Raw genomic sequence first — 21,807 nt, 5'->3', positions numbered from 1 at the left:
TTTTTGTTTGTTTGTTTGTTTGTTTTTGCTGACAAGTCTGGGTTGACAGCTTTTTCTTCTTTTACCACTTTAAAGATGTCACTCCATTGTCTTACCGCTTGCCTGGCTACTGGTGAGAAGTCTTCAGTCATTCTTAATTCCTCTGTTGGTAATGTGTCTTTTTTCTTGGACTAACTTCAAGATTTTCTCTTTGTCTTTGATATTCAGAAGTTTGAATATGATATACCTTGAGGGGTATGTGTGTGTATATGATGGTATTCATACTGCTGGGTATTCTTTGAGTCTGAGCTTCTGGGATATGTGGTTTGGGAGTCTGTCACTAATTCTGAAAGTTCTTGGTCATTATTTCTTTTGTCTTATTCTCTTCCCACACCCCCACCCCGGGATTCCAATGATATGAATATCACATCATTTATAATTTAATTAATAATTATATTATAATTATTATATATAATTATATATGTATATTTATATAATTATATAAATTATATAATTATTTATATAATTAAAATAATATATATTATATATTATATATTATATATAATAATTATAATTAATTAATAATAATATTATTCTAAAGATCTTAGATACTCTCTTCTTTTTCCTCATATTTTTATCTCTTTGTTTTCATTTTATTTCCCATTGACTTATCTTCATGCTCTTAGATTCTTCCCTCAGCAGTGTCCAGTCTGCTGATTAACCCATCAAAGGCATTCTCCATCTCTCTGTGCTCTCCATTTCTCAGTTTCTTTTTCATGTGGCTCTCTCTCTTATAGTTTACAGTCCTTATCTCCCCAGTTAAATTACTTATATGATTCTGCTTGCATGATTTTAGATTCCTAGCAGAGGTAAAAGCTAACTTTATAATTTTAGAGGCCTTTTCCTTCAGAGCCATTAACATATTAATTGTAGCCATTTAAGTTCTCTGTTGTTTTCATGTCTGTGTCACATAAAACTCCCTTTCTGATGATTGCTTTGTTGCTTCAGATTGTGTTTTTCTTGCCTTTTCATAGGTCTCCTAAGTATGTATTAAAAGCCATACATACTGTATAGGGCAGTACACTCTGAGTCCCTCTGTTAGGTCTTTAGTGTTAAGGTTTGTATTAATCTAGTTAGTAATTGGTCTGGGTGTGAAGTTTGCTCTCTGCTTGCCTAGGCATCTCCCCACTCAACTTTGGGTCTTTCCTATGCATGACTCTTCCAGTGGTATCCCAGTGTCATTTCTACTCACTGCTTGCTAGTGTGGTGGTTAGAGAATTGGGGAGGGAAGACAGTCTCTGATGTTCTAATTAAGACTTGGTTTCAGGTAGGCACTGTGAACATGAGTCTTCGTGCGAGGCCTCTCTCCAGATGTAATGTTAGGTAGCACATATTCCTGCACCATCCCTAGGGGTAGAGCTATTTCTTTTCTCTTCCCCAGGTACAGTGGACCTCCTCTAGGGACCTCAGAATACATTTTAGTTGTCCTTCCTTCTGGAGATTAAGGCTTTTGTTTCTTAGAAATGACAGGGAGAGGGGTCTGAGTTCAGTTTTGAAGGTGGTTGCTATTCCCCTGCCCCACCAGTGCTCTCAGGTTGCAGTTTTGTGCAGATGAAGACTTCCAGTCAGTCAGAGAAATAGAGGAATTGGGTCTGAATGGAGGTTGGGAAATGACTGCTGTTCCCTCCCCTGTGTCCCCCAGCCAGCACCACAAGAGAGACTTCTCAGTATGCTCCCTGGTCTTTCCCATTAGTGTCTGGTGGAGGAAAAGCCAAAAGAGAGTGAAACCCTCCCTGTGTTTGTGGCACTCTCCTGTGAGCCCGCACTTAACTTTAGCAATTCATTACAAGTTTCTAGCTGAATCTTCTTACTGGTTTACATGGCCTTGGGTGGTGTCCCACATAAGCAAATGCTTAGGCCTTATTTCTTCCTGAAGGTGACTTTCTCTCATCTCATTTTATGTTAATCATTTGCCCTGTGATACCAGTTCTTTTATGGGTTAAATAGTTAATTTGCTGTTTCTCTAGCTTTTTTCTTGTTGTAAGAGTGGAAGCAGTGCATCTTCTAGCTCTCTACCTTCTTTCTGCAGCTCTGAGCTGAGACATTACTGTTTTTAATAGTACCTTACCAAGCTGTGTGCAATCCTTAATCTCTTTTGAGCTACACAATCAACCTGGATCAAGCACATGTTACTGCTGGCCACAGGCAGACAAGACAATCAGTTAGAAAACTTACTATTAGGGTGCCTGGGTGGCTCAGTCAGTTAAGCGTCCCAGTGGTCATGATCTCACAGTTTATGGGTTTGAACCCTGCATCCAGCTCTGTGCTGACAGCTCAGAGCCTGGAGCCTGCTTTGGATTCTGTGTCTCCCTCTCTCTCTGCCCCTCCCCTGCTTGCACTCTGACTTGCTCTCAAAAATAAATAAGCATTAAAAAAATGGGGCGCCTGGGTGGCGCAGTCGGTTAAGCGTCCGACTTCAGCCAGGTCACGATCTCGCGGTCCATGAGTTCGAGCCCCGCGTCGGGCTCTGGGCTGATGGCTCAGAGCCTGGAGCCTGTTTCCGATTCTGTGTCTCCCTCTCTCTCTGCCCCTCCCCCGTTCATGCTCTGTCTCTCTGTCCCAAAAATAAATAAACGTTGAAAAAAAATTAAAAAAAAAATTATTTACTATGTTGAATATGTAGGCCCAGTTCTTCATTTTCAAGTACTGATACATATCATTATAAATTAATTTATTGAAGAATAGATTCTTATCAGAGGCAACACTAAGTTTATAATTTTAGATGCTTGAGTCCCCATGAAGACATAAATTATCTATATATAAAATTCTAGCTCTTATTCATTTCTAGACTCTAGGAGTCTGGCTTTCTTAACAGTAATAACTTAAGGCACTGAATATAATTTAACAAGTAATATGTCCCATACTTGAAAGTATATAAGATGTCTTTAAATACTTAATAAGTCCATTTTTTCATGAAGTCAGATTTTCAATAAACCATTCAAGCACTTATCGAGATGATTGCTGGGTGCCACAAGACCATACAGAAATGTAGGCAATCTCATTCTAATTGAAATTAAGTCTGTACATCACTGAAAAATACCATATTGAAAAGAAATAATCCTTCATACATGGTGTAAAAATGCCAACCCATTTCTTTTTTGTGTGTCTTCTTTTAAGGGTCTATATAAAAGCTGAGGATTTTCCGAACCTACCCCTTTGAAGACTTCCACTATTTTAATTCATTATCCTTTCAAGTCCAAGTAGATTTCCGAGTTTTACATTGCTCTCCTCGGTTGAATAAGTATATGTGGAAAGGATTTATATTTAAGTAGGAAGGTTCTATGTCATTTGCCAGCTGTTCCAAGCAATGTACCAAGTGTATTTCAATGTGAAAATACTGCTATAAGTTAGAAGTTATGCATGATTTTTAATCCTTTGTGAGCTCTCAAAAGGAATCTTTAGAAACATAGCAGACTAGAACACATATTATAAAAATTACCTTGCCTGGGTAATCGGATTTATAATTAGGCATACTTAGTATAACCATACACATGGAAAAGCAACTTATAGGCATAAGTTGACATAGTTTTACAATCAACTAAAAAGGCAAAGAAATTTAAATAAGCACTTTAACTGTACTTATTAACAAGATAAAAAGCTATCAACTGCCTATCAAACAAATGTTCCACCAGGGGGTGTAGTCTGCACTTATTCCCTCTGCAGTCACTTTACTTAGTACATGCACCTGAACATTTGTATAAAAAACTCCATTTTTGTAAAGTAATTTATAATGTTCCACTGGCTTTGGTTTTATTCCAAGCTTTATTGTTTGTCAGTCAAACTCGGTGATTTCCAACACTTTTGTTTTCCTATTAACACTAAGTTTTAAAGAAACTGTAAGCAGGTTCTTTAGTGGAGTTTGCTGTTAATCCCAGGCTAATCTTTTCCTATAGCCAGGAAGCCTTTAGCAAAGCAATCGTTTCGCAGCAGTAAAGATAATGTCACAAATATTCTACAGCTAGATGTCATAGATTGAAATTCATCGCTAATGAATCTGAAAATACTCGATTACCCTAACCACAAGTATACCAGCAGCTAACAGTCATCAGTTCCAAAATAAAATGTTTATTTCAATCACAGATTTACAAAATTGGTTTACCTCCAGAACTGCCTCTGATGAATGAAAATATTTTGTTAGATGCTGACTCACTAAGATGTGTGTATTCACAAATTTATCCAGCAATGGGTGTTACAACCATATCAAATAGTGAGTGAGAACAATGACTTTTTTTTCTGGGCAAAATGTGCACTGTTTTGAAATCTATATTGGCTCAGTGTTACCCAGCCGGTCTGGGGGCAGTGCTGTTCTTGAACACAGCAGTATCTGATGCACAAGCTGGAGCTCTGGTGCGACGCATACCCATGCGGTCAGCGGAGCCTCGACTTCTGTCACCTGGAATTCTGGGTGTCTCTGGACTCTCCTTTTTTACCCTCCTGCCTTGTGAGGAAGAGGACAGCACTGACTGATGTTGCTTTTACTAGGGGTAATATGGGCAGTAATGTGCAGCTCCATACAAGGCAGCATATAACAAAGGCTGATGCAGAAGAACCCAGAGTTTGAAGGCATATTACTCGTAACTAGTTTACACATGAATATACACTTGAGATCAATTCCTAAAGAACCATCAGCGGTATTTCTATGCTCACTGTACATGGCATGTACCAATCCTCAATCTAACTCCTTACAGACTCTTTGCAGCTTCTTACCACCGTGGCAACAGACGCAGCCATCACGTATCCCTTTGTTTCCTCAAGACTGTAAGAAAAAAGTGGTACAGATGCGAGAGTCTTGATGTATCCCCACAAGAAGAATTTGCTTAGTCTTCTGTTTTGAAAATATTCATAGTTTTAAAAAAAAATTGCACTGCATTACATTTATAAGCTTGGGCTCCAGAGACCTGAGTTTAAATCCTAACCACGTCTCCTAGTTACTCTCTACATCTCCACTGCCTCTTCTGTAAAATGGGGATGACAGCATATAGGATCACTGTGACGATTAAAAGGGGTAATAGATATTAAGGGCACAGTTAACCATCCATACATGTTAAGCTTTGCTGTTATGATACTTTCTGATGCTTTAAGCCATGGAATTCACTCTAGTCCAAGGAGCTATTCAAATCCTGCACCTTAAATACAGGGAGGCTATGATGTAATATTGATTTGATCAGCTCTTCATCATTTTCAGTGTCCAAGGTCTAGCACATGTCCCTCGAGGAACCATGAGTTTTCCCAGTGCTTCTAGCACACTGGGGGTGGGGGAGAGGATAGGGGAAGGGAATGCATCTTTAAAATGTTCAAATCAAAATTACTGCTCATCTGATTTCCTAAACATTTGTTCTAATTCACCAAATATTTTGCTCACTGCCTTTTCTTTTCATCTTCCTCCATTTGCATGTGCTTTGCTTTTGATGTGGCACACACTTTAAAAATACATTATTAAGCAGACAAGCATGTCACCCCTGGAGCTAGCACTCTGTCCCCTGCTTATTCTTAACAAATCTCCTTTTGTGTTCTTTTGTGCTGAAGTGATTAATCATTTCAACTATTCAAGGGTTGCTGATGATCTTTCTAGACGATGCCAGCTACAATGACCCCTCCTCCCCCACCATTTACACCACTTTAAACATGTTAGGAATCTGCTTCGGAGTCTTTATTCATATCACAGTGGGCTCCTCATTTCATACAACAATAACGAACTAGCCTCCAAAAGAACTCCGTGTTCATTTTTTGTCTTTTTCCAGAGTCTGGGATTGGGATGGGTGTGAAGAGGCTGGTGAGAGACGACGGTGAATAAACAAGTAAACAGGAAGTTAAAAAGTCAGAATGATAAATGCATATTTTGCAGACTAGAGGAGAGGTTTTTATCTCACTGTCTGGAAAGAACCTGTTGCACTTCATTTCCTGTGCAATACCATCTTCTTCATTGCATGTGGCTTGGTTTTCTTACCTTCCTTGCCTCTTTCTCCCTAGTTATATGCAATGGGATTTTCAAATGGCTTTTGTAGTTCGAGTTGAGTCTCAGAATTACCAGGGTCTTAATATGTAATTTGGTTTCCAGAGAAGCAGCCTGGGTAGGTTTTCAGGGATTGGTCAGTTTTTAGTAGCTGTTACTAACATTTTTAGCAATATTTAAAGGTTCTATTTTGAAAAGCCTATTCTTCACTCCTCCAGCCCACCTCCCAATATACACCACTAAACTGAATTCAAAAACATGTTTAAAAATGGGCCAAAAATACTGTTAGGTCACAAGTTATTGCCAGGGGAGGGAAGACTAAAATGATTCATAAAAATGTGTGGATATAAGTATTTTGATAATAATAAAGCATCTCAGGGTAATTTAAAAAGAAATATGTACTCTACGTACAGAAGTAAATCTTTATTTGAGACTACTAAAAAGATATTTACAAGTAGCTGAGGATAGAGTTTTAAATTATTGTATAATACATCAATAATAAGCCTGCTGATCTTAAGATTTTTGATCAAATCTCAGAAGCCTAATCAATGTTCATAAATATTTTGTTTAAAAAATAACATGAGGGGCGCCTGGGTGGCGCAGTCGGTTAAGCGTCCGACTTCAGCCAGGTCACGATCTCGCGGTCCGTGAGTTCGAGCCCTGCGTCAGGCTCTGGGCTGATGGCTCAGAGCCTGGAGCCTGTTTCCGATTCTGTGTCTCCCTCTCTCTCTGCCCCTCCCCCGTTCATGCTCTGTCTCTCTCTGTCCCAAAAATAAATAAACGTTGATAAAAAATAACATGAAATCTTTAATATTTTTAATTCCACACAACCACAGATCTCTAATTATTTAGAATTACAACACAAAAATAAGCCACTAAAATAAAAACATTGTACTGAAAAACCTGTAATAATAAACAGTGAACTGCCATAACTGGTCATAACTTCTATGATGTCCTAAGAAATTCAGGGAGAGAAAAAGATACACATCCTCAAAAACAGGCACATCTTTTTAGTGGGAGGAGAGAGAGAGGGAAGAAAATAAAGCCGCTACTGTTAGCATGTGACAATTGTTCTCAAACCTGATAACTGGAGACACAGGAAGAGGTGTATGTTTCCTGATTTATCATCAGAAACTGAAATTGTTTAGAAAAACAGTATTTGGTAGAGGGCTGATCTCTGGAGAGTGAAGGTATGAGCAGTGGTACTGAACACAGAACTTCTCCAGAACTTCTGAGATATAAGTAGGCCCAGGAATGGTACTATGTGCAAATGGGACAACATACACATGCAAAACCTAGTTAATGCAGGAGGCTAAAGAATGTTGATGCTGGGTCACCTATTCTGAAATTACAGGCTGTGTGGACAGCTTTGAAAGTCTGAACAAAACAAGATGCCCATAAATATAGGAGCACATTCTAAAAGTTATGCAAAATATCTGAGTTCCGGTCTCTATTTTTATTTGCTTGTTTGCTTGCTTGCTTATTTATTTATTTTTTATATATATATATATATATATATATATATATATATATTTAAAATGCTTATTTATTTTAACAGGGGGAGGGGCAGAGAGAGGGAGAGAGAGAGAATCCAAGCAGCTTCTCACTCAGTGTGGAGCCCGATGTGGGACACAATCTCATGACCATGAGATCATGACCTTAGCTAAAATCAAGTGTCGGATGGTTAACCAACTGAGCCACCTGTGGGAGTGCCCCCAATTCCTACATTTAAAAAACACTTACATTGCATTGCATCCAACTACCATAAAAACAAAATAATTGCACACCTACAGATCCAATTTCTCCAAACTTATAAAACAACATATAAATGAAATGGAAAAAAAATTAGGTTTCTAAGTTTTATCAGGTTATGCTGATCTAAATAATTATGAATAAAAGAACTATAGAAAATGTCTTATTTAAAATATATGATTAATATCTAGATAGATGGTCTAATTTTTCAAGGCCCTTATCTCTTTAATCTGCAAATTATCATCTTCTATTTTAGAAGTTATTTTCAACTTCTCTCTGTGGGTACAATAGTAATTTGTAGCAAATTTTTAATTTCACACCCCATAATTTGAAAAAGTAACAGAAAACACTCTGTGTAGTTTTCATGATTAAAAATACAATTTTAAAATGTATATCTTGAGTTGATCGCTTTGGGTAGATGTGTTTTAATTGTTCTAAGAACTGCTTTCCACAGAGCATATTAGCAGTGGAAATAGCTTTGACTTTCAGCCCTTGATTCTATGAGCAGCAACATGGTAATTAACCAAATTATCCCTGCAAATTTATTATCTTGATTTCTTCAACTTGTACATTATACTCATTATCTATCAAAATGAAAAACTCAGTCTCATGAAAGATAATCAGAACATAAGCAGCAGATACGAAGGTCTGAGCTCTCCCGATGTGTATGCCAGCAAAAGCTGCCGGACTCCTTTTCACTTCCAACCCTTGGGAGTTAAGAGGTGAGTTTTCATCTCTCTTGCATTTGTGCTAATTGTAGAATGCATCCTAATGCTCCCAGGTCACACAACAGTCTTGGCTGTCCTTGGAGAACTGATGTTTTAGGGGCATAGCACCTCAACATTTTTTGTTGCAGGATTGGAAGGACAAGGTGGAGGGCAGGAACAGACATTGAGTAAAACGTCAAAGTCATCCATTCATTATTCTCCACCCATATATTCAGTATTTATTAAACATGCATTATGTGACAGTCATTTTGACAGCCCCCGGGGATAGACAGTAACAGCCTAATGCGGGATAAGAAAGACCATTGTGACTCAAGGTAATAAGTGAAGTGATAAGAATAAACGATAGCTTTCCTGGGGAATACAGAATAGGAGCCTCTAACTCAGACTCTGGGAATCAGGAAGGCTTCCTGGAGGGAGTGACATCTCAAGGTAGGCTTGGAAGATAAGCAGAAAAACAGTGGAATCTGGGGGGAGGGGTAGACAGAGCATGCTCTGTGGGTACAGAAGAACATGAGATAAGCCCAGAGGTGAGGAAGAGGTGCTGACATTACTCTAGCAGAAGTGGGGTAGAGAGTGTGGGATGGGCAGTAGCCAAAGATAAGGCTGGAATGTGATACAGGACTAGGATTTGTGTGGCTCTATAGACCACATCTAGGAATCTGACTCTGTCCTGAACCCAGAGGGGAGCCACCAAAATGTTTTTAAAGCAAACATGCTTTGGAAAGCGGATTCTTCCTACACTGGGGAAGCTGACTGGAGGCAGCTGGTAGGCAGGTGGCCAGGGAGGAGGTCTATGGAACAATCTAGGTGGGAAAGGATGATGGACTGAACAAGGAGAGCAGCACAGGGATGGAAAGAAGCAGACCTATTTGAGGGAGATTCATGAGACAGACTGACAGACTGGGTATAGAACCGAATGTGGCAAGTGTGGATAGGAGAATCCAATGGCTTGAGAAGCCAGGTGGATGAGGATAACCCCTGCTGGAGGAAGAATCAGCAGAGGTATGGGGTGGCATTAGTGTGGAGGGGTCCATGACACATATAAGTGGAGCTGGACAGATGAGTATGAAACTCAGGAAACAGAGCTGGGCTCGAGATACACACTTAACACCCATCGTGGCACAAATATTACCAGAAGCTGGAGAAACTGTAGCCTGTGAGAAGAAAAAAGAGCTAGGACAGAAGTCCGAGGAATACTAACACATATGGGATAAAGGTAGTTGCAGGAAGAGAGGTCCATGGAGACCAAGAAGAAATGGACCACCAATTGGGAATAAACCCAAGAGGGTGTGGTGAGAGATGCTAAGGCCTGCGCATTTTAAAGTGGAATGTGCAGTCAGCACATTGAATACCCCCCAAAAGATCATACTGGGAATGGTCTCTGAGCTTAGTGGGAAGCTATCCTGGACCGTTGACCCTGGTATAATGGTTTCAGAGGAGTGGATGGGGAGAAACTGGACAGCGGTGGGTTGATAAGAAAGTGGAGCTGAAGGCACATAGGGACTTTTGCCAGGGGAGTCTACCGAAAAAGGGAAGAGCCACAAGGAGTACAGATTTGAAGAAACTCTTTTCCAAAGATGGAAAGAATGTGTACATATTTACCCTGAGGACAAGACACTACAATAGATGGGGGCTGGAGGGCACTTGTCAGCTCTTGAGTTGGCTGCAGTAGTGAATGGGACTCCAAAGCTCAGGCAGAGGGATTGGCCAGAAGTCAGGAAAGAGGGAAGGAGGGGTAGGTGAGATTCAGGTAAGTTTCCAGGTCTGTCAGAAGGTCAGAACGTGGGAAGTCTGGCAAGGCAGAGTCTAGGCCTATTTTGTTCACTGCAGTACCCCCAGTGCCTAGGACAGAGGCTGGCAAATTGGCCAGTGAAGCAAGCAGGATGAGGGCTTCATGCTAATAGCATCTATTTCCTGAGTTCCAGAGAAGGCGGAGCTTCTGCTGAGGCAGGAAGGAGATGCAGATGTCAGAGGTGTGGAGCAAGGGGAATGGCTTGGCTAAGCCAGATCAACCTCATTCTTGGGGATGAAAAAGTCTTACTCTCTATGTATAAATCACAGATACATGTACCATCCATAGATGTACAATATATTTGTGGTATTAGAATTTTGTTGAGTAGCAATTAGGAAGAGTGTCTTGTAAGATTCCTTAGAAGAGGATAATGAGAAAAAATTGAGGAACACTGACTGGGCAAAGGTGGAGAGACTGCAGGACACCTAGAGCACCAATGCCTGGTGAAGACCACATTGACAGTGAGCTCTAGTGGGAGCAAGTCACTGTTTAAGGGAAATAGCACAGGCCAGCTAATGTGATCCTGCCCTGGAAGTAGGATTCAGCATAAATGAGAGGTCACAACTGGTTGGGTGCCTAGAGGGGTCCATGATCCAGCCCCAGAGTTGGCTGCTAGAGAAAAGGTTTCACTGCTCCATCCCAGAAGTCCTGGAGGGACTCAGGGCTGAGGACAAGGGACCAAGCACGATGGTGCCCTGCTAATGGAGGGGCGCGTCCACAGAGGGACCCTCCTCAAAGGAGGGCAATGCCTCACACATGGCTGTGCCAGTCACAGGCTAAAATTGGCAAGCTCTCTGGGGGAAAGATGGCCATGCCCTTATGGAATCTTGATGGGGTGGAAACAGTAGGAAGAGGTCTTCAGTGACTTGTATTCAAGAACGTGTTTGCAACAACCAGCTGCCTGAGAGAATTTCTAAGTCAGAGAGAGAGAGAAGCATAAAATGTAGGGTAGAGGTGAAGAAGGTCACAGGACTCTTTATGCCAGAAATTTCCTGACACAAAGGTTACACGCATGCATATATACATACATCACCCTCCAAAAATACTTTTACAAACAAGGAGAATCTTATTTGTCTGCACATTTTAAGTACTAATATCACTTTGGCTAATATTTTAATGTTTTTGTGCTTTAAAAAAATTTTTTTTTCTTACTGTTTATTTATTTTTGAGAGAGAGAGACAGAGCATGAGCAGGGATGGGGAAGAGAGAGAGGGAGACACAGAATCTGAAGCAGGCTCCAGGCTCTGAGCTGTCAGCACTGAGCCCGACACGGGGCTCGAACCCACGAACTGTGAGATCATGACTGCAGCTGAAGTTGGACGCTCAACCAACTGAGCCACCCAGGTGCCCCTGTTTTTGTGCTTTTTAATTAGCACTCTGAAATATTCCTTATAAAAGGACTTAAAATAAAAATTATATAAATAATTATCCATTTTGATTTTTGGTAAGGTTTTCAAAGTCCAATGAACACATATGCTTATATTATACTTAAACACAGAAATAGGAAAGAAAAAATAAAATTGCATTCGTTCTGTTAGGTAAATTTAGCAAAGGACATGAAGCAAATTAAATGGCTAGCACTAAATAGTAGCACTGTACTGCTGAACAACAGCACTTAAGGGAACCAAAGATTAAAAATAAATATGTTCTTTGGGAACTTATACATTTGAAAGTATTATCAGACATCATAATCTGTGTCTTGGTATTTTCTGTAAGTAAAACAAAAAACAAATTGCAATGGTAAACTTCATTCTTGGATAAAGATAAGAATTTGCAAGCTTTGCTCTATGTGATCCAAGGTTAAGCACTTATTTTTCTGGAAATGATAACTCGCTGAAATACAAAGAAGCAAAATACCGCGAGGTGCTGTGAAAAGCTGAGCGGCATGGATGGGTGACACTGTATAATCCAATGGACCACATATACTCTGACAGTCGACCGCAGTCTCTGCTTCTGTCCCACCCTCCTACACTCCCATGTTGCTGGGGTAGGACTCTGCAAAGCACCTTTCAGAGGAGCTGTTTGTTTTCTTCCCCACATTCTCTCTCTTATTCTATAAGCATCTGGTCCCTTTTGCATGTCTTACAAGTGTTTAAAAGCACAGAGTAAATCTACCACTTGTTGAGTGACATTCAATCTCTTCATTTCTTTGATCTCTTGATGTACACCTTGTAAGGCAAGAGCAACAGAACACTTACAAAATCAAGTATTTTTAATCTTCTGGTCCTCTAATGTAATGCTGAGACTCTCCAAATATCTTCCTGAGAAACTGAAACTGAGTCTCTGACCTTGCCTGAAGCCCAGCTCTTCATGCATTCTGGCTGGCTGACACATTTCCCTTGCACATCTCTTAGTCTTTACCAGCCTGGGTACAGCAGGAGGCACACAGCACCATTAGTTTCCATGACACCCATGGCATCTAGGTTTTGTTAACATGCCATTTGTGTTATCTCCTCTTTTTTTCAGTCAGCACCTTCATAGTAAAATATTGACAAACACCCATGAAAAGATATCAGCTGAAGTATCAGAATTCACTCTTGACTGTCAGAGCAGAAAGTATATTCCCACATGCCTCTAGCTACATGGGCTGCTAACATTCCTTTGGGCTTCTATCCCCATGGTTCTGTAAATGCCTTTGTAATTTCTAATGGTATGCATCAGAACAAGACAGGTAAACACAGAAAGGCAAAGCCCTTTGTGCCCAACAGGAGCTTCTGGACCTCTGAGGTTCCTCTGGCCATCACCCCAAAATCTCTGGGCTCAGAGCAAATTCTGATTTAGAGTGGTCTCTTGCCTCACGTCTGTTAGAAACTGAACACCTCTAGAGTCATCGCAAAGTCTACAGAGTGTAGCCAAATGGCCCTGAAACATTGGAGCAGGCCAATGGATACTCCTCACAGGTACAAAAATGCCCTTGGCAAGCAGAAATGGAGTCATTTAAGTAGGGTTTGTGGTTTTGGCCAAAAGGACTAGCATAATAACATCTCTTAAAAATGCATCTATGGTTATAAAATAAAATATAAATTGTGGTATTTCTGTCTCTATCCATTCAGATGATCAAATATGAAAAGAAAAATCAAAACAAAACACTACCAAAAAATAATTCATCTTGGACAAGACTTGTAGGTTTTGTCTGGTCAATTTCTCTAGGCCTACATCAAGTTTACTTTTGCTTTGATTTTATTTCACTACAACAAGTAATGGGATGCATTAATGGGGCTCCTGAAAAGCTATACATGGACTGATTTTGCCATTTGTGGGCTTCATTTTGTCACTAACAAAATCTTTACTGTTTGAAACAAATGAAATAATTAATAAAGAAAAGAGCATGAGTTAAAAAAAAAGCCCATCTGGCTCTGTGCTGACAGCTCAGAGCCTAGAGCCTGTTTCAGATTCTGTGTCTCTCTCTCTCTCTGACCCTCCCCCGATCATGCTCTGTCTCTCTCTGTCTCAAAAATAAATAAACGTTTAAAAAAAAAAAAAGCCCATCTGGTCTAAAGCAGGGGAGATTGGACTGAGGTCCATTTTTTCAAATGACCCAAATAGGTCACTTAAAACAAGTTGTCTGTTTGTTCTCTATTTTTTCTATAGAGTGGCTAATATATTTTCATTAAATGTACACTTTTAAGCACAAGGTTTGTCTTGGCCCACCATGAGGGTCTGAACATGTCAGGGGGCCACAATAATGTGCACGTCATACAATGGTGCTTTCAATGCTTTCCTCACTCACAGATCTCCCAGAATCAAAACCAAAAATCTTGTCCAGCAGGCTCCTTAACTTTCTAGGAAAGGAGTTTCCTTTTGGGCTAGAAGTTGTTCAACTGTAGTGTCAAGAAATTGATGTGGGTCTCCAGAATTCAAACAAGTACCAGTTACCCTTTTCCTACCAACAGAAATGCAACTCTATGTAAATATTCACTATAAAGATTTCTATGAAGTTGGAACTGAATTAGTGACTAAAGATGAAAACTAAGAAGATAATCGGCTCTGATGTTATGTGGAAATTGTCTCTAAATTTATCCTTTGAGCCCAAACCAGAATCTCAATCATTGGTTTCTTTATTAGAAAGGCTCACACGCTATGAGTAGTACTCCTCAACAACTCCATCTAAAGCTGTCTTGCATAAAATTTGTGCATCCTAGATTCCAGCCCTGTACAACCCCATTAAGTTGTAAATGGATTTTATTTGCTGAACAAATGTTAATGCCATTCTACGTTAATGGATAATGCTACAGAAAGCACCTAAGTATTACAGCACTGGAACCTTTAAGAATGAAATATAGTGTAACTTAAAAAACTGTCTCTTACAAACACTATGTCAGCTATGAGGGTTCCTAGCTTGTGTTGCCCATCTTCATAGAACTCAGTTATAATTTCTCCCTCGGTTAACTGAATTTTGCAATAATACACAGATTTATTAGGTCCCAGGGTTAAAATTCTCTGAGTAAGAGTAAAAAATAATTACACTTTAGAATATAATGTAATATTCAAATGGCTTGAAAACAGTCACCTCAGCAAAAATAAGAGAGAGGAAAGGAAGAAGAAGTTTAAAGATGAGGTTGATAACGTTGGCCATAAAACCTCTGTGAGTTCAAGTGCACAAATGCATGATCTGGCACTTCCGAATCATAAACACGTGGAAATGGGAAACCTCCCTTTCATGGCAAAATGCCTGAGTGGTTTCATTATTGAGCCAGGGGGACTTCTTCATTTAAATAAGAAAGCTTGATAGATAAGATAGAGAGGGTGCTGGTGCCAGACTGTGCTCGTTAAAATCCCAGCTCTACTACTTTCTAGTTGTATGACTTTGGGCAAGCTGTGTTTAACTTCCTTCTTCTGTAAAATGGGGATGTTAACAGTGCCTGAATCATGGGGCATCTGTGATGGTTAAATGAGTTAACACAAGCAAGAAACTGAGAACAGTTCCTCGTTTGTAATAAATGTTCCACAAATGTTAGCTCTTCATCATTTGGTACCTGTTATTAGCTATAGGATTGATTGCAGATGGAAAGGCCCTGAATGGGAACCATGGCCTTTCCTCATAAAAGTTCTTTCAACTCACTGATGCTATATTCTCAGTTTTCTCTTGTCTGGATGCTGCCCCCTCTACTCCACAGAAACAGCATGCAATAAAACCACTGATGAGCTTTTTGTTGTCCAATCCATAGAGTGGTTTTCAATTTTTGTCTCTCTTCTCCCCTCAGAAATCCTGTACACTGTTGAGCTTGAAACTCTCTTTCCCTGGATTCTGGGACTTTCCATGGCCATTATTACTCCTCGACTTCCTGAGTCATGCCCTCTTACTTTCATTTGCAAGGGGATCCTACTCTCCCTGACCCTTACACGTTTGAATTTCAGTTTTCATTGCCTCTCGGTCTCTCCTCTCTCTGGGTAGATTAACCTATTTCTGTGCTTTTATTACCAACAAAATTAGCCTGCAGCTTTAGACCTCTGTTCTGAGCCCCAGACGGATGTATGCTCATCTACATTCTCCATGTTTACTGGATTGCCTCAAAGGTAGTTCAAACTCAACATGTCAGAAAATTAATTATTTCATCCCTCCCCCTCAAACCAGCATCTCCTTCAATGTTTCCATGCCCGTGAGTGCCCCACCAAGCATCTCTCATCTGGACAGCTGCAACAGCCTCTCCTCTTTCTTCTTCCCCTTCTCCTCTCAATCCATTCCACAAAGCAGTCAGAGTAGAGTGTCTAAACAGCTAATCTGATAATGTTACTCTGGCTCAGCTCCTTCACTGACTCCCCTACACATATCTTAAACATGACTGAGAAGAAACAGCCCTACCTGGCTTCTCCTGCCTAGTTTTCCCACCTACACTCTAGCCACTCTGGGCTCACTGCCCTTTGTGGGTCCCTAACTAGCCAAACTATTCCTGTTCCTCTGCTAGCAGCCTCAACATTTTTCTCCTATACCAATTTTCTATTCAAACTCCAACTATTGGTCCAAATGTTGCTTCCTCATGAAAGACCTAAAATTAGAGTCACGCTGAGTATTCGTCACAATTAATATTAGACATTTATTTATAAGATTACAAATAAAACTTAGTATCTATATCTTCCAGCACATCACTGGTTTCAAAAGGGTCATGTCTGTTTGGCCTGCTATTGTTCTCCCTGTACCTCCCACATGGAAAGGACATGCTAACACTTGTTAAATGAATATCTCAATTTTCATTATTTTAAGGCGCCTTTATGACCTGCTCATTCTCCACAATAAGAGAGAGAGATGGCTATAAGTACCAAGTACCTTGGTGACCTGGACCACATTAGGTTTACCTCGCTGATCATACGGGGAGAGAAAGTGACAATGAAAACTGGGGTCCATAAAGACTACCTGTCCATGGGAATCCACTGCTTTTAAGCCAATACGTCATGCCCATGATTTAGAGTAAATGGAATCTGTTTGTGAGCTATCACAATGATATTCTTCCTTCTCCCTTGGAGGATTCTTTCCTTCCTTCACTTATTTATTTATTCATTCAACAAGATCCTGATTCTCAATTCCAGACATCGGGGCCATGGTGTGGGAGGAATACTGACATCTGGCAGATACACAATAAATACAATAGGCTGTAACAGAGAAGGCCTCCTGTGCTTGTGTTTGGAAGAGAGGACATGCTTAGGACAAGTGGGGAAGACAGCCCTGAAGAATGACTGGTGTGAGCGAGGCAGAGGACAGCCAGGAAAACATTCCAGGCAAAACTGGCAATACTGGCATGATCATCTAGGAGCTCCCTCAGCAACAACTAAGGCTACTAACACCACAGGTTGACAGGTGAGGACAGAGAAAAGGCCCACCTGGACAACACCAGCACCACTATCACCTCTGTTTCCTCTGACCCTATACTATCTCCCATCCTGGACCACTCATCATGGGCTCTAGGAAGATCAGAACATTAAAGAGAGCTCAGCTATCTTCTGATGAGTTCATCATCTCCACTGCCCTTTGCACATGCTTACAAATCAATGATCTGGTTGGTCCAGACTTTCCCTTTTGTTCCATGACTGATTCCAGGCAGGCTGTGGCTGTGGCAGTGCCAGTGCCAGTGGAATATGAGGGGCAATATCAGGAAGTAGGAGTGGGATGAGGGGGTATAAGGCTTTCTTCAGCCCTCTTCTGAAAAAAAAAATGCCTTAAACCTCTTGACGGCAGCATTCAGTTTAAGTGAATTTTATGTTACCTAAACTATACCGTTTTGGTGTGTGAATTGCTCAAGCCTATATTCACACTTTAAGCCTTGTTTGGAGTGCGGCAAAGAAAGGTCAAATGACAGATTTCTACCATAACCTCAGAAAAGATAAGAAAGGATAAGAAGGGGTCGGATTTTAAAAATAGTGAAATCAAAGGAGCGATGTGTACTGCTATTAGCATTTTGCTGACATAAATACCATAACCAATCAAAGGAAGATGGCTTTATCACTGAATATTTGGATTCCAAACGTGAAAGTATGTCAAAAGAGAAATAGGACAAGTATATCAGCACTTCACACTATTTGTTGTTTAATCTGAAACAAAGCTCCAGGTTAGAGATAATACAGATATAAAATACAATATGTATTTTATTTAACATATATTAAGTGCCAGAAATGAAGCTACCCACTTTGACAACTGTTTTCTATATTAATCTCTGCCAGAAAAACAAAAATCATTACGAACTCAACAGATCAAACTTCAATTAATTATTTTGGTTAACTTGAGAGTTAAAAGGTTTATGAAATAATGCTTTCCAGGAAGAAAAAAAATCTGCCTCTGAAAACAATGTGATGATTAATGTAAATTTTTAAACCAAATAATTATATTACTGTCATTCATTAGCAATTCAAGAAAAAGTGTGTAGGATGTCCAAAAGTTAGAAATGTATTAAAATAAAGGTTTTTTCTTTATAGGGAATTGCCATCCCATCTGGTCTAATTTGTCTTGGTGTTTTTCCCAGTGTAATATCAGCTTTTTGAGAATGTAAATTATTAGGTCACTCCCCTGAATAAATATGAGTGAAGAAAAAATATGGGTTGAAGATGACATCCTGATTACAAGTTTGAATACTCAAGAAAACACTAATATGGCAGGAGAGCCCAGCTTAAGTGAATCTGGGTGTGAAACTGGTTCTTGGAGGGTATCTACTAGAGATGATGATGATGATGATGATGATGATGAAAAGGACAGTGTCAGACAGTAATAGGCAAAAACGGTAAGATGCAAAACAATATGGAAATAAATTTTCAGACAGTGAGCATCACCTCTTTGTCAGAGTGCTTCTGATTCTAATTAAGTTTAGGAGAAAACTAACAAGGCAACCCTTGCCTGACTGGGAAGTAAGGACTATTAAAGGATGCTTTTAAATAGTAGGCTGACAAATGGGGGCATCCAAATGTAAGCACAACCATATTTTTCATCTCAACTCTGTTCTTCTGTCTCCCAGCTGATCACTTTAATACAGTGTCACCTCAGCCTGTACAAAGGCACTGGGTTGATATGTAACTCCTAGATTTCTAAAAGAAGAATTGCTTTTGTAAAGCGGCATTTGGACAACTTATATGATTGCCTTCAGAAAAGGTAAACCTGAAACAAGAAGCAAACAATAGGCTCCTTGGACAACACAGCCACATGCCTCCTTCTATTTGGGATCTAGTCCAATCAATTGGTAAGATTTGTAAAAAGAAAAAAAAAATCTCCTTACCCGAATTATTTCTTCAACACAGCTGTTTGTGTCTCCAGATCTACTCTCCTGAAAGCAAAGGGGGGAAAAAAAACACAACAGAATTAGGCCTGAGAGCACAGATTTATGGTTACAAAGAAAAGATGACACATAAGCTTCTAAACTTGAGCTTGGACCAGGGATGCCTGAAGTGGGGCTTACTGATGAGCTCCTTTCCTTTATGGGGCAGCACGAGTCACGGCTATGACTGCTCCCCTCCCCTCTGTGGCACAGTGGACAGGTCAGCCAGGAGCACTGCATACACCTGAGTTTTAGCTCGGGGCCCTCCTGTCATGGCCATGCTTGGCAGGGCAGGCTTCTGGGAGGATAGCAGCCGACAGACAGGTGTGAGCTCTTCACCTTGGGCTCTACCAATGTGTGGAAATGTGGCCTCCACTGCAAAAGTGGAACCAGTTCACCTACCAAATATATGCAATGGCTTTGCCGAGTCCAGTGGCTTGCTAAGGCTTAAGTAAAAGTCTGTCCCCACTTTTTACGTAAAAGTCTGGTAGTTCCACCATCCTCAAAGCCCAGATTTACTGGTTTGATGAGCAGAAAACTGAAAGACCAAAAGGAGAAATATCCTCTCAACATTCGCACAGCATGCTGGGTGTCATACTCCACAGCCACTTGTTCTGTGACCCACACTGCCCTGTGCTGTGGAGATGTTAAGGACTCTGAGGAATGGTGGCTTCAGGTCAGAGCCGACACTGGGGAGCATTTTAAGTTCCAGAAATGCTGTGTGGTTACTGCTGGTTCCATAGCTCAGAGCGCAGGAAGTGGTATGGTGGGGACATGAAAGCAGCATCTGCTGGTAGAAGTGCCCACTGTGGTCTCAGGGAGCCACTTTCCCTGGCCTTTTAATTCAACAAGGCTGTCCACAGTTCAGCGTGACATTCTAGAACGAGGCTGTCTTCATAGTCTTCTCCAAACCCGCTCTCCCATCCTCGTCACAGTTCTCTCTCCATCAGGGAAGCAAATGTGCCCCTTCCTGGGTTTCCTGGTTAATTCCAAGTCGCCCTGTAGATAACAGGTCAACCAGGACTTCCTCAGAGCAGCCGTAGCTAAGCCTGGAGTACTCATCCTCAGCCGCATTTACTTCTTCAGAGCACTCACCACACTCAGTAACTAGCTATTTCATGATACTTCCTCCCCACAGAACATACACTCCACAAATTCAGGGGCTCTGGGTCTTTCAGCTGTGCTTCACATTGTCCTGAGTATGTGCAGTAAATGTTGGCTAGTGGACACTGTATGAAGAAATGAATGAACCTACTTCCTGTAGTCTTAGAAATATGAGGAGTACCATAATTGGCTCCAAGATTTGGGAATATTGCAAAGGCTTGCCAAAGAGCACACCTTTGTACCCTAACCACCCCTGTGTGTGCCACCTCACCCCCTTCACCTGGTGGAAGAGCATTCTGTTTGAAATATTCTACCCTTCATACTGGGTAAGGAGGCAGAGTGAATGAAGATATGGGAAGCTTGAAAAGGTCCCACACATGATTGAGAGAATTTGTCCAGGTCCCCTAATGGAGGCCCATAAAGTTTACATGACTTGTCCCTTGCCACATAACAGCAGTGCCTGGACCAGACATAGGACTCCTGACTCTCAATCATGTACATTTTCACTTCCAGAAACTTTCCCCAGTCCCAAAGCTGTGTTTGAAATATAATCTGTTGGCAAATCTGAGTTCATTTGTCAAAGGTATTTCATTACCAGGGTTTCCACAAGGTTTATATAAGTTTAGAAATTTCTTGTGTGTGTCTGTGTGTGTGTGTGTGTGCACGCGTGCGTGTGCACGCATACATGCACATGGTAAAATATGCAAAATATGAAATTTGCCATTTTAAACCATTTTTTAAAGTTTTTATTTATTTTTGAGAGAGAGAGACAGACAGACAGAGCATGAGCAGAGGAGGGGCAGAGAGAGAGGAAGACACAGAACTCAGAGCAGGCTCCAGGCATTAAGCTGTCAGCACAGAGCCTGACGCAGTGCTTGAACTCACGAACTGTGAGATCATGACCTGAGCTGAAGTCTGAGGCTTAACTGACTGAGCCATCCAGGCGCCCGCATTTTAAACCATTTTAACGTTTATTTATTTTTGGGACAGAGAGAGACAGAGCATGAACGGGGGAGGCGCAGAGAGAGAGGGAGACACAGAATCGGAAGCAGGCTCCAGGCTCCGAGCCATCAGCCCAGAGCCTGACGCGGGGCTCGAACTCACGGACCGCGAGATCGTGACCTGGCTGAAGTCGGACGCTTAACCGACTGCGCCACCCAGGCGCCCCTTAAACCATTTTAAAGTGTATAATTTACTGGCATTCAATACAGTCACAATGCCACCACTATCTAGTTCTATAAGTTTTTCATAACCCTGAATGGAGTCCCCATGCCTCTTGAACAGGAACTCCCCATTCTTCTCTCCCCAGCCCCTAATAACCACTACTTTCTGTCTTGATGGATCCTTCTAGTCTGGATATTTCATGTAAATGGAATCATAAAATATGTAGTCTTTTATGTCTGGCTGGTTTCACTTAGAATAATGTTTTCAAGTTTTCAAGGTTCCTCATTTTTTTTTTAATTTATTTATTTGGCTGGGGAGGGGCAGAGAGAGAAGGAGAGAGAAAATCACAAGCAGGCTCCATGCTGTCAGTGTGGAGCCTGATGTGGGGCTCAATCCCACAAACCATGAGATCATGACCTGAGCCAAAATCTAGAGTCAGATGCACAGCCGACTGAGCCACCCAGGCGCCCTGGTTCCTCTGTGTTATAGCATGTATCATACTTCATTCTTTTTTATGGCTGAATAATATTCCACTGTATG

At 40.9% G+C, this 21,807-nt stretch overlaps 1 protein-coding gene across 3 annotated transcripts in view; it reads right to left on the bottom strand.

Annotated features, from left to right (window-relative positions):
* AFF3 (ALF transcription elongation factor 3) overlaps nucleotides 1–21,807 on the bottom strand; it is a 576,751-nt gene that overhangs the window by 265,312 nt on the left and 289,632 nt on the right. For all 3 annotated transcript variants that reach the window (XM_047069771.1, XM_047069769.1, XM_047069770.1), the window contains one exon: nucleotides 18,961–19,008. In XM_047069771.1, coding sequence (XP_046925727.1) covers nucleotides 18,961–19,008 — 48 coding nt within the window. The remainder of the gene's footprint in view (nucleotides 1–18,960; nucleotides 19,009–21,807) is intronic.

This window comes from Lynx rufus, unplaced genomic scaffold, assembly GCF_022079265.1.
Source record: "Lynx rufus isolate CCGP_SWC_20201006 ecotype Redwood Valley unplaced genomic scaffold, mLynRuf1.p SCAF_8, whole genome shotgun sequence".
Classification (NCBI taxonomy): Eukaryota; Metazoa; Chordata; class Mammalia; order Carnivora; family Felidae; genus Lynx; species Lynx rufus.
This window is presented reverse-complemented; position numbering and strand designations above follow the sequence as displayed.